Source organism: Hypoxylon trugodes (assembly GCF_022578975.1).
Source record: "Hypoxylon trugodes strain CBS 135444 unplaced genomic scaffold F4822scaffold_11, whole genome shotgun sequence".
Taxonomy (NCBI): domain Eukaryota; kingdom Fungi; phylum Ascomycota; class Sordariomycetes; order Xylariales; family Hypoxylaceae; genus Hypoxylon; species Hypoxylon trugodes.
This window is the reverse complement of record NW_026250026.1, coordinates 688410-700515: the sequence shown is the minus strand read 5'-3', so window position 1 is coordinate 700515 and position 12106 is coordinate 688410. Positions and strand designations below refer to the sequence as shown.

Sequence of the window (12106 nt, the reverse complement as noted above, 5' to 3'; positions counted from 1 at the left end):
GCGTACAGACCATTCTAAGCAATGCTGATGGTCAGAAACTGGATATTGAAACCCAGATGCATATGTCCGAGGTCTTGACCTCACCCCTCTGGCAACCTGCTGGTCCCCTAGCACCCCCCGCTATCTCCACCTCCACCTCTACCACCACCAAGGCCAAGGCCACTACCATTACCAATCCCGCGGCCGCCGTAGCAAGTCCTCCTCACGTACAAGCTCCAGGCATGGACATCGTCTCTACCGCGCACATCTTGAGTTACAAAGAGCGGAGCGAGATTATCAATGTAGCCCGAGCAGAGATGCTCTCCCTCCTCCAGATCATCCGCGACGCCACACCTACCGGTCTCCTCGATGTCGCCACCTTTGACTTCCTCATGGAGGTTTGGAAAGTCTTTGGTCCTGGAATTCTCCCCTCCGGATCCACCGTTCTCAACACGCAGATGGCTGCCGTTGATTTTGCCGACGACGGTTTTCTTGACCCCGAGGAGGAAGATGCCATGATCAACTGGGACGACTTCGAGTCCTCAAGCGACGAAGAATCAGCCAAGGAAGCCGAGCAGAAGGACAAGTCCCCCGAGGGCAACCCCGATGAAGACCTCTCAGACATCTATGATTAAAGAGACTTGAAGGAAAAGTGATGGAAAGAGAACTCGGCACGATGGATTACCCCCTTGCCCTTTACATGAAACTTACTACTCACATTGTCGGCTACGGCCGTTGTTTTATGGATTGTTCCCCGTTGGTTTGAGAAATAGGATTTACGGATGGCTACGGGCTATTCCAAGCAGACTAGGGTAGTCAAAAATATTGTTTTATTGCTCTGTACGAGGATTTCTCTTGCCAAACACCCACCATCCATAGAAGGATGTGATAATAAATACCAAAGTGACTGGCCTTCTAGCATCGTGATTATCCCAGAAGGGATAGGTTTGATCTACCAACGTTCCGTTCAGAACTCGTCCTAGAGGGACTGTTAAGCCCTGGCTATCCGAAGATAGCACCGTTGGGGAATGTGTAAGGAAAATATTGGTTTGAGACGCAAAACTTCAGAGCACATGAAAAATCTCCGGTTCAACGACATACCTGTTGTGACAATCTCAATGTGGTATCTGATTTAGTCCCGTAACGCTATCCGTGGTTTCGAAATGCCATAATAAAACCCTTATTCTGCCTCCTCCCAGACGCCGAGTACCGAATATCCGCAGGCTCACCTATCAAACTATTTTCATGAATTGTACAATACTGCGAGTGCTGGCAGGCAGTCTAATTCGTAATACTCATAAAATTCCAGACTGTCTAATCCGCCATATGCTGGAATAGAGGCGAGATGGACTCGCCATAATGGTTTCTTCGGATGGCTTCCGACAACAGATAGGAAAGGTCCAGAATGACCAACTTACTTGCGCTTTTAGCTCTCCTGTCAGGTATTGGGAAGCTGTTGGTTACGATGATCTGATCGATGCAGTCGCAAGCTTGCATCTGTTCGAGACAGTCCGCTCCGAATACCCCATGAGTGGCCATGCAATACACCTTCTTCGCCTTGCCTCTCTTAACGACAGTTTCGGCTGCGGCAATCCAAGAACCAGCCTTGTCAATCATATCATCCACGATCAGGACAGGTCGGTCCTTGACGTTGCCAACCAGTGTAATCATGTGTTCGATCCTAGGATCTCGGAGCTTTTCTTCCTCTTCATCGGACGACCCTCCGACATCGCCTGAACCACCAAGGGCATGCGGTTCTGGCGCAAAGAAGGAAGAAGCGTGGGACATTGTCATAGGGTCATCGTCACCCCCTTGGCAGGATTGGTTACCGCTTGTGCCGCCGTCGGATTGAGCTGGTGACTGAAAGTCGTCTGGTACAACGTGACCTTGTACAAGCCGTCCTTGTGTTACTTCTTGCGCACGTTCATCATTATACACTTGCGCTTCATCAAGGTTGTCCTCTTCGTCCCTTAATTCTTCGATGGGTGAAGTTTGAGATGGCGTATATGCACGCGTATACGGCGATCGAGTCAGACTGTTAGTCCGTATCGGCGGCGCCGTAGGTCGCTTAGGAGATCCTTGAGATTCACTCATTATTCGCGATGACCTTGCTGAGCCGTTGCCATCCGAGTCTCTATCCTCAGAAATGGCTCTTGAACGCTGAACGCCATTCACATATCCAGGAGGATTGTCCCACCCATCAAGGTGGTTCATGATCATACTCGCAGACATGTTGTGGGCACGCTTGCGGTCTGTAGTTACCAGTCCAAAGTTGAGCTTCAAGGCATCGGCCAGCGAAGTGACTCTCTTGGTCCCACCAGCATTCTTAGATACGACAACAGCTTCCTTCCAATTGGGAATGTTCAGTCGAATCCAACGTGCAATAAGAGGCTCAGCGTGGAGGTTGTCGACAGGGCACTTGAAAAAACCCTGCATCTGTGAGGCATGAAGGTCGACCGTGATGACATGCTTAACACCTGCTACGTTAAGCAGATTTGCTAGCATTCGAGCGGTGATGGCTCCTCGGTGAGATTTCTTCTTGGATTGTCGGCTATAAGGAAAATATGGAAGGACAGCTGGACGAGTTCCGTAGTTAGCAAGTAGACTGACCGCATCTAGCATGGTATATAGATTTCTAGCTGTAGGACTGAGAAAACTCACCAGTGATCTTGTTGGCAGAACCACCCTTGCAAGCAGAAATCATAATGAGGAGCTCCATGATCGTGTCATTGATGGTAGGGCTTCCTGATTGCACAACAAAGACATCCTTGTCTCGGACACTGGTCAGGATTCGCACACTGGTTTCGCCCTAGAAATTTGTGATCAAAAGGTCAGTGGGCAGCTCTGCCATTACGACGTATGCCCACGCCTGTTTTTCTCAGTCCATTGGGCGGGGGAGGCATTGGGGGAAGAGCAACACACATTTGAAAATTGAGACAAATCGGCCTCAGCCGGAGCCATGCCCAGGTTCTCACATATTTTGCCGGTGAGAGCTGGGCACGACGTGCCTGAGAATACCAATGTTCCTCGCATTCTGTGGGTGGTGAAAAGAGAAGAAAAGTTTTGGTGGAAGAGTGAAGGAAGATAGTTTTATGTGGGTCGAGAGCAGGGCCTGATAAGCCACAGCGCTGCATGGGTCATTGATCGGAGTGGGTTTCGTTAAGTTCCACAGCGATTTCCCTATGGATTGGACTGGATGTACCGTATTGTATTTCCTCCGGTGAGGGTAGGCACACCCTTCTTAAGGTACATAGGTATCCACTGTGTCCGCGGTACGGTGCCGTAATAGCTGTAATTGGCTCTGCACTTGCATATAGCATTTGGTCATTCGTTCTCTCCCCGGGAGGCGTCGCCGAAAAGGTCAGACACTAGGCTAAATTCTGTTCAGATGCAGCTGCTACCAACACATCTCCCCAATTGACTTTATGCTCCCTTCTGATTGGTTCAAATATTTTTCATTTTTCTTAGCTTGGGCTTTCATCTGATCCACCGGCGTCTACCGATGTACCTAACATATCATCCCGTCTCTTCCATCTCATCTCCATGCTTTTTACGTTATCTACTTTAGTTACACAAATCATTCTTCTCTCTCTTTCTTTTCAACTCTCCGGTCGACCGAGAAGGCTATGACGAGCGAATAACCCGTCTCGTACGGTTTCAATTATTACAGCAAGGTTGTATCTGCTACTCCGTTTTAGATGGGCTAATTCGACGTATATCGTATCGTGATGGGGATCCGTGGCTTTGGGCAGGCTGTCCAGAAGTATGGGGTCTTCTCATCATTAAGCGGCGATAGTGTCGTCATTGACGGTCCCGCCCTTGTTCATCGTATTTCTGACGCCTGTATGAAGCTACGACCATCTACATGTGGGTTTGTTTGTCATCCTCCATACTCAATCCTCAGCCAGATGGTAATAGGTTGGCTTGATGAGTTGAAACGGCATAACGTCAATGTGTGAGTTATACCATGGACCCGAGTAGAAGTCATATTAATACATGAATTAATAGGAGGAAAATATACTTTGATGGATATCTACCGCCAAGTAAATGGGATGTAAGGCGTGAACGGCTTCTGAAACAATCCCAGAATATGAAGGCGCTTATGTCCTCTGGGCCTTCCGGGTCGCCTAAAACGCCACAGGATGCGTTTGGAAATCTCGAAGCCAGCATTGCATTAACCCGAATAGACATCAAGTCCTCCCAGAAATTACCCAAGCCCCCTTTTATGATTCCCGCAGTTCTAGAAGCCCTGAGGAGAAGCGAAGCCTGGGGCCATTTAGTCCTAGTCGTCCCCGGTGAAGCCGATATGTTCTGTGCGCAAGATGTTCGAGAGAATGGTGGTACCTTATTAACAAGTGACTCCGACCTCCTCATCCAGGATCTTGGGAAAGGAAATGTCTCATTTTTTTGGGATGTTGTCCCTACAGACCACACTTCCAAGGAACTTGGTATAAGGGCATGCAAAATGTCACTTCATGATATAAATGAACGCTTGGGCCTAATAAACCTTGGCGGCCTCCCTCGAGTTGCTTTCGAAAAACAGAGAACCAGAATGGATTTCGATACTGCAGTACAGAAAGCTCGAGACAGTCGTGAAGATACACTTAATTCCAAAAACTACCGGCACTTCATAGAAGAGCTAGAACTGAAGGAATACATACCAAGGCATCACGCAGTACTAGGTATACTTTCCGACTTAGACCCTAGAATATCAGAAGTTATTATCCAGACCTTGCTTCTAGAAGAGGCAGAATTAAATACCTCGACTCTAGATACGAAGACACAACGAGGGCCAGAAACCCTCTCCATATTTTTACCAGTTATGATTGAAAATCGAGACAAGAAAAGTGCGTGGACTATGAGCACAGATGTCCGAGAAATCGCATACAGCATTCTTCAAAGTTTAATTAATCAAAAAGCTAGTAAAATCATTGAGTATCGTACTCTAGACCCAACAACAGCCCTAGCGGGCCGAGAAGTCACGATTCCCGAGCCCGAAGAAACAATCAACAGCTGTGTCCATTTAGTGGCCATTTTAGACCAGCTAGCGCAGGGATTACCGGCTCCAGATCTTTCATGGTTGGGATTTGCAGTGTACCTTGACGTCGAATCGTCTATATCAGAACAACGTCCGTCTCTCTCGGCAGCACTCGTCAGCAAAGCAGCGAGTCAGCTCGAAGATCTAGACGAAATGTATTCATGGGACCTGATACACTTTACAGCGCAGGTTCATGCTTGTCTTTATTCGCTCAGGATACAGAAGCAAATCCTAGACGTTGCCGTTTTCATGGGTCAAGATCTCCCAACACTAGTACAAGAATTGCATAACCGTCTTGCATCGCTTCCTCTTATCGCAGAATGGCCTACAGTCGAATCTATGTTCGACCTACTATCTAGATTTGGCAATGCGAAAGGACTCGAAAAAATAGCGGGTATGCTCGGGATCTCCAGCATCGTAGAGGCGGAGCTCTCTACAAACCACCCAGAGCCAAGAAAGAGGCAGAGGGGAGCTGGTGAAGCTGCCCTTCCCAAAGGAAGCCAACAAGATACCAAGCGACCACGTTCTATTAATCCATTTGCAATTCTTAGCCAAGCGGCTCAAGACGCGTAACATACAGTCCTTCGTTGGAAATGAATTACCGGTTGCGATTGTGGCTCGAACGGCCCGCCCACACGAAAATATATATTCATCAATCGGCTCCACGGCATAGACCGTTACAAAATAACTGAACAGACGGTTTCGGTCCCTAAGGGTATCCTCAAATACGCGATTCCTAAAGCTTAGTCGGCCCTCTCTTATCCTGGTCCTTAAGTCGAATCAATGCCTCTTGCGTACCCGACATGATAAGTCGGCCAGTCTTAAGATTCCACATCCGCTGATGGACGAGAACCCTCCCATCCGCGGCCCAAGACGTACTACGCTCGCAAGCCATCCAATTATCTGCCCTAGCGCTTGGGTCATGAAACGAGAGGTTATGGATCAGACTGGCGACCATGGTCACATTTTTTATTCCCTGCCCGACCTTTTCGGGATTCGAATATATTGCAGGTGCCAAGAGATGCTCATCAGATGAATAGGCGATGGCAGAAAGGTGTACCGAAGGGCTATCCATCGATATGGGAGAAGATGAGCGGAGGAACCCGCGCACAACGAACTTGTATGGCTCTTGTTCAACAGATCGGAAGCCTAGGGGTCTCCAGTCAAATGGGTCATCCGCTGCGCCGCCTCGGACTACTCGCACCGACTTATCAATATGGGTTGTCGTTAATTGCCGCGCGCTCTGCAATGGGATATCATCTGGGTGGACGTCCGTTTCAATTATGGGGGTAGAATAGTCTAGCGTGTTGCCGGGCGGTATGTTATTATTTTGAAATGAGACTGTAGAAACCAAGATGCATGCCGCATCGCTGCCTTGGGTGACGCGCACTGCTCGCGTGGCGTAAGCACGGCCATCATAGGTGCGATCAATATGGTATACCGCCGGTTCATGGGACTTAGCCGGACGCACAAAAGTCGTTTGAGACGAGTAAGCGATGAAGCCGTCGGGCACTGTGTTAGATGCTGCCGCTATGACTTGGCCAAGGAGTGAGCCCCCAAAAGCAGAGCGCAAGCCTTGGTGGGAGAACAATGGCCTGTTAGAACGCTGATGTAAGTATGGATAGGTAGTTAGCTCTAGGTAGCATGCCTTACTTCTCATTGACATATATGTCGAGGCCCAAATCTTTGTTCGGTACAACGGCGACACGCGATTCAACTACTGTCTTCTCAGACATGTTGTCAATTGAGGTGTTGAAGCTGAAGGATTCGAGTAGATGCCGAGGTAACTCAGAAACTTGGCCACTAAACGCAAAGGAGGAATCCTGGTTGATTGAAAAGAGCAATGCACCCTACCACCTTTCAGCCGTGAATAGGTACTTTGCGCGCACCTATTTAGAACATGATTTAAGAAATTGGGTAGGTTATCTGAACGCTTTCTACGACAAAATTCATTCGTCCAAATACATGTATGCCGTTGCTAAGTGACGATGACTTTCGATACCACACTCCATCTCGAAAAATATGTGAAGGGAATTATAGTAATTTACGTAGGGTGTTATATTAAGCAGTTCCGGATTCTCCTACTAATATTAGCAGTGGTTTCTGTCTTCATGCTATCGCATTTCCTTACATCCCTTAAATCGGTACTCAGGGCCTTTCTTGGCCAAGGTATCAGATTGCTGTGGCGGTTTCTATGCCTCCCTCGGTCGCTTGCCTTGAACTACATGGGAAGACCACATCAAATATAATATACGGTCAATCCATCCAGCCGTTATAGATACTCATACTTGAGTAGTCCTATGATAAGGCACGGTCTTAATAGATTAATATTTACTTCGGTTCTGGCTTTGTGGGTTAATTATATTCATGGGTTCCTCGTGTCGCTTTGACGCTTTGCACATGCTCAAAGTCGATACTGCTCTTTTCATTCTAAACTTTTTCAGTGGAGGAGAGATTCGTGGGTTTGATGAAAAAGATGATTGAATCCCGTCTCGCTAAAGATCGACATGCAAAACACAATTTATATTCCTTTGTGACACACGCTATGGCGCCTTTTGCCCAGAAAAAACGAGATATATTCCGAGGCCTTTTTTTCTTTTTTCCTGCAGGTTAGTACCTCAATCCGCCCTCTCCGTTGTGAGATCCATGCGATGCTCATCATTTGAATACTACGACAACAACTCTTAGCGCTTTGTTTTTCTACCTCTCGTAATACACAGAGTGCTACGAAAAGCTTGCCGCATAAATTCGTTCCGCCTTTCGAGCCGGTGCCGATATCCGTGGTGGACCACAGCTCTCAGGCTGCAGATATCTTCGTGCGTGTATTGACGAAGCCCTGCGGATAGCACCACCAGTGTCCGGAACACTGTGGCGGGAGCAGGCCGCAGATGACAAGGGTACACGGGCACCTATCATCATTGGTGGTCATGTAATGCCCCCGGGCACTTAATTTGGAGTGAATATCTTCGGAATGCCGACTATTTTCACGATCTTCCTACCTTCAACCCCGAGTGTTGGCTGTCACCGGACATCCCGGAGTCGCAAAGAAAGCTCACACGCGATACATTCGTACTTTTCTCAATCGACGTTCGCAACTGCGTGAGAAAGGCCATGGCATATCTGCAGACAAGTGTTGTGGTAGCTAAGACTTTCTGGCACTTCGACTTCGAAGCGGCACCGGTAAGAAGCGAGCATGGCAGACGCCAAGAGGGGGAGAAATGCTCCCAGCTCTATGACGTCTTCTTTTCTACTCACGACGGACCAAATCCCATATCCGCGTATATGCACCTCGTTGATTGGGAGGATATCTGCATAATGTGGCGTATCGACCCGTCTCGGACGGTCGTACAATCTCCGAGGAGGGGAAGACGAAGGATTATGGATCAGCACAGACCGCTTCGCTTCAGCCCCAGGCATCCATTCCTTTCACATCTTTATAGAACCATCCGATCGCTTGTGGGCCAAGCATGATTCAAGCCGAATGAGTCACCTGAGAGCGCGACTAGAACGCGGGGCTCATTCGCGATTATACTCCGCGATGCTACCTTGACATTACGAACACGATCCCTTGCGTCGCGTTGGATGCTGATGGTAGAGAACAGATTGGAGTCCAACATATAAGGTGTTTTGTTTGCCCGTTAAATCCCTCTTCACTTCTCCATCTCACGTCAGATAGTCTATCTTAAACCTCTATTTTATTATCACCACATTCAACATCTTCAGTGCGCAAATAGACCTCAAAACTTGACAAAATGGCGACCACAGCGTCTCTTCTGCCGATATTCCCTCGGATCTTCTTCGTCTATCTAGAACCAATTATGATGTATGTTCTTAGTGGGGCATCTAAATGATACTTGGAACTAACAGATATAGTACGTATGGCATGGTTATGAATTATGCCACACGTCTTCCTATCTACGAAGCTGCCTCTGCCTCGAATAACGCCGTTCCAATTCCATCCTTAGCTGCAGCATCGATGGGTAACAGCTACCTATTCAACATGATGCTCTATGGCCTTATCATCCTACTAGCCTCGCCGCCCAACAAGCGTCTCCTCCAATTACACATCTTAATCCTGATGATCGCCGACTTCACGCATTGGGCTGGTCTCTTCTCGACCATTGCAGAGACCGATCCCCGTGGATGGGCTGCTGCTCTCGACACCACCAACTGGACCCCCGAAGTATGGAACTTGGCGGTATATCCCCTTGGCACACTCTTCGTGAAGTTCGCAACATTGGCTGGCTGGTTTGGTAAAATCCAGGGCTAGAATTCGGGCTGCCTAATCTGGGTATGCCATGTGGAAAACTACGTACCTTGGAAATACACAGTATTTTTGCATGGAACGTTATGAGTTATGAAGTATTTATTAAGACGACAACGACGCTAACAAGATACTATATGCGAAATCCAACGTCTAGAAGCTTATGAGCAATCATCTTTCTCCATGTCCATCAGTCAACTTTTTCATAATATTCGTCCCTCCTTACTGAGCACCCCCTTTCAGTCTACTCGGGGTTACCACTCGAAGCAATAGCCGTCATATTCTTATTGCCTGGCTTAATAATCGTCTTCTCCTTAGGCAGATTATCCAAGACCTCGTCGGACAAATTTATCGTGTCCTTAACGATTTGCCGCGGTGTCAAAGCCAACCACTGAGCCGCACTAATATCCGTAAACTTCTTCGCCTGTAACACCTCGAGGAAGATAACATCCTCGGTGCCAGTATTCTCGATGTAGTGACCAGCAGACTTCTGGATATAACCCACGTCGCCGGCGGTGAAGTCGAAGGTGCGCGAGGAATCGGGTGCGGCGTAGATTGTGATACGCGCGGATCCTTGTAGGAAGTACGACCACTCGTCGCTGTCGGTGTGCCAGTGCACTTCGCGCATCGCGCCTGGCTCGAGCACAACGAGAGCTGCAGCGAAGTTTTCGGCGACCGGGAAGGTTAGTGGGTCAAGAATCTTAACTGAGCCGCCAGATGTGTTGCGGAATTCTTGCTGCGACCAGTGGTACGAATAACTCGCAGCTCCCCAGAGGGCGCCAGCTGACGAGGTGATGTTTTGTTCTGTGATGTTAGCCGGGGCGGGGGTGCCTTTGAAGATCTATGGTATTCTATTAATTCCTATATATGATTCTTAATTGATTTATAGTAGGGCACTTACGTATTTCTCTTCATCGGGAACGTCGTTAAACGAGCTAACGTCGGTCTGAAGATCCTTGGCCCACACGGAGACGGGCGTACGCATGATCATTTCGGTAGCCAAGAAGGTGTCATACTCGGAGAAGGTGCCGCTGTCGAAGATCAAGAGAAATTCCGAACCCTCATCTAGGGCTTGAATGCTGTGAGGGACACCCTGCGGGAAAAACCACACGTCGCCCTCGGTAACATCATCGATGAAGGTAGCTCCGTCGGAGTTCGTCGCCGCAATGCGGACTGAGCCTTTCAATACCAGCGCCCTAATTAAGAGGTTAGCTTTGTCGTTGAGAGTAACCAGGTAAATGCCTAGTTCGGTAAGCTATTTCTCACCATTCGCCGGCAGTATGCCAATGCAATTCTCGGTAGGCATGCGGCGCCAATCTCATGTCAACACCAGCCATATCAGTAGCTATGGGAAGCACATCTTGGTTCTGCTGTCTAGCCCAACCGGATTGCTCCTTTTTGCCGTACAAATTGTGACTCAATCCCAGCGGCCACATTGCTTGGGGAACAGTGCCCGAATCTGTCTCAGGTGGAGCAAAAGTGTCGGGATTCAACTTCTCATACTCGTGCGTACGTGGACCCGGATCGGTTCCTCCCAAATCACCACGAATTGGCTGCGGGCCGTTGGGAGAGTCGACGCTGTTGAAGTCCAGGTACAAACCTAGCTTGCCATCGGCTTCTTGGCCGTTCACTAGCTCCGGGTCCTCTACAATGGCCGAAGCACCTCCAGAGATAGGAGGACGTGAAGCTATACCACCTTGCAAGTTCGTTGATCCACGTAAATCTCCAACAGGAGGGCCACTGTAGATAGGAATTGGTGCGGCTACACCACCAACTGGTCCCGAATTTTCTTCGTACGTCATTCTTTGGTGCTTGTTAGCATCGCTTTTCTTGCTATGAGAGATTTTGAGACTCACTGTGGCTTCGGGAGGCCGAGGGCCAGAGGAAATAGCCCAAAGCTTGCGAGACTACTTGAGTACTTCATTTTTAACGACACCGATCGGTTGATAGGAAGGAGTAGTGAAATGATAGGAGATAGGAAGAAGGTTCAAGCACGTCAAGGATGCCCCCGTCGCTGTCGTTGTTCGAGTATAGCTCATAAGCCGTTCTAATGAGGAGAAGTCTCTTTGTCCCGAGTAAGGGAGAATCCTTTAACGCCAAGGAGGGGAAGCTTCTTCTACCTTTATATCCAAGCTCCCTTAACATAACTCAAACTCTCCTCGGTGGTGGAACACCTGATCATCCTCATCATCACGAACTTCTTTCAAGACACCTACCCCGGACGGCCTAGGTAACACCGAAGATTCTTTCGGAGATGTGGCTGCATAACCCCTGGATGCGCTATGCAGTATGCGTGTTTAGACTATGTTACTCAAAACACAGTTCCAAGGACATGAGCAATGACAATCCTAGCGGGATACTGCACTATTGGAGAGGAAACACGCGGTCAACGAATTCCTTCGGCCTGAAAGATCCGACAATCAAGGATACGAAGGTCAGCAGGTGAGAGAAAGTTCTTCCTTGCTTGACGCCAGGGATTCCGAGCGTGTCCCGCTGCAGAATAGCTCGCGAATCGTCAACGTATGAACTCTTACCGCAACAAAATTCCGAGCGATGCCGACATATAGGGTTACCACATTAGGAAAACTAGGTATAAATTGTATTACTCATCCATAAAACTAGAGCAGGATATAAATCACGGAAATACGGCACAAACAAACATCAAATATCACATTTGAATTACGCTTACACACATGAAGCGTTATTAGCCCCCCTGCACCTTGCATCATCGGCTCGGTATCTCGGAATTCGTCATTGAGAAAATGCTATTCGCGAGTGTGGTAGTACTTCTAAGCCTCATCTACGAATTCAGTAAGACACGGCAC

General features: G+C 48.4%; 5 protein-coding genes across 5 annotated transcripts; 2 read left to right on the top strand and 3 right to left on the bottom strand.

The window, feature by feature from the left end:
- Positions 1–784: 784 nt before the first annotated feature.
- Positions 785–3022, bottom strand: F4822DRAFT_420422 (phosphoribosyl pyrophosphokinase). The gene is made up of 3 exons (XM_051459699.1): positions 2902–3022; positions 2641–2788; positions 785–2555 (listed from the first exon to the last, which is right to left on the bottom strand). Exons 1-3 carry the CDS (start codon positions 3010–3012, stop codon positions 1294–1296), a joined length of 1521 nt encoding a protein of 506 aa, XP_051309156.1. The 5' UTR covers positions 3013–3022; the 3' UTR covers positions 785–1293.
- A 464-nt stretch (positions 3023–3486) lies between these two features.
- F4822DRAFT_75662 (XPG domain containing-domain-containing protein) lies at positions 3487–5672 on the top strand. Its single transcript, XM_051463927.1, has 2 exons — positions 3487–3934; positions 3988–5672. Exons 1-2 carry the CDS (start codon positions 3708–3710, stop codon positions 5588–5590), a joined length of 1830 nt encoding a protein of 609 aa, XP_051309155.1. The 5' UTR covers positions 3487–3707; the 3' UTR covers positions 5591–5672.
- Positions 5672–7272, bottom strand: F4822DRAFT_75706 (Thioesterase/thiol ester dehydrase-isomerase). The gene is made up of 3 exons (XM_051463931.1): positions 7149–7272; positions 6671–7098; positions 5672–6612 (listed from the first exon to the last, which is right to left on the bottom strand). Exons 2-3 carry the CDS (start codon positions 6751–6753, stop codon positions 5754–5756), a joined length of 942 nt encoding a protein of 313 aa, XP_051309154.1. The 5' UTR covers positions 6754–7098; positions 7149–7272; the 3' UTR covers positions 5672–5753.
- Positions 7273–8603: 1331 nt separating this feature from the next.
- Positions 8604–9626, top strand: F4822DRAFT_75694 (uncharacterized protein). Its single transcript, XM_051463928.1, has 3 exons — positions 8604–8641; positions 8694–8840; positions 8891–9626. The coding sequence occupies exons 2-3, from the start codon at positions 8770–8772 to the stop codon at positions 9285–9287; spliced, it is 468 nt and encodes a 155-aa protein (XP_051309153.1). The 5' UTR covers positions 8604–8641; positions 8694–8769; the 3' UTR covers positions 9288–9626.
- On the bottom strand, positions 9407–11370 carry F4822DRAFT_75702 (Bicupin, oxalate decarboxylase/oxidase). The gene is made up of 4 exons (XM_051463930.1): positions 11138–11370; positions 10548–11084; positions 10183–10477; positions 9407–10122 (listed from the first exon to the last, which is right to left on the bottom strand). Exons 1-4 carry the CDS (start codon positions 11203–11205, stop codon positions 9526–9528), a joined length of 1497 nt encoding a protein of 498 aa, XP_051309152.1. The 5' UTR covers positions 11206–11370; the 3' UTR covers positions 9407–9525.
- Between the last annotated feature and the right edge of the window lie 736 nt (positions 11371–12106).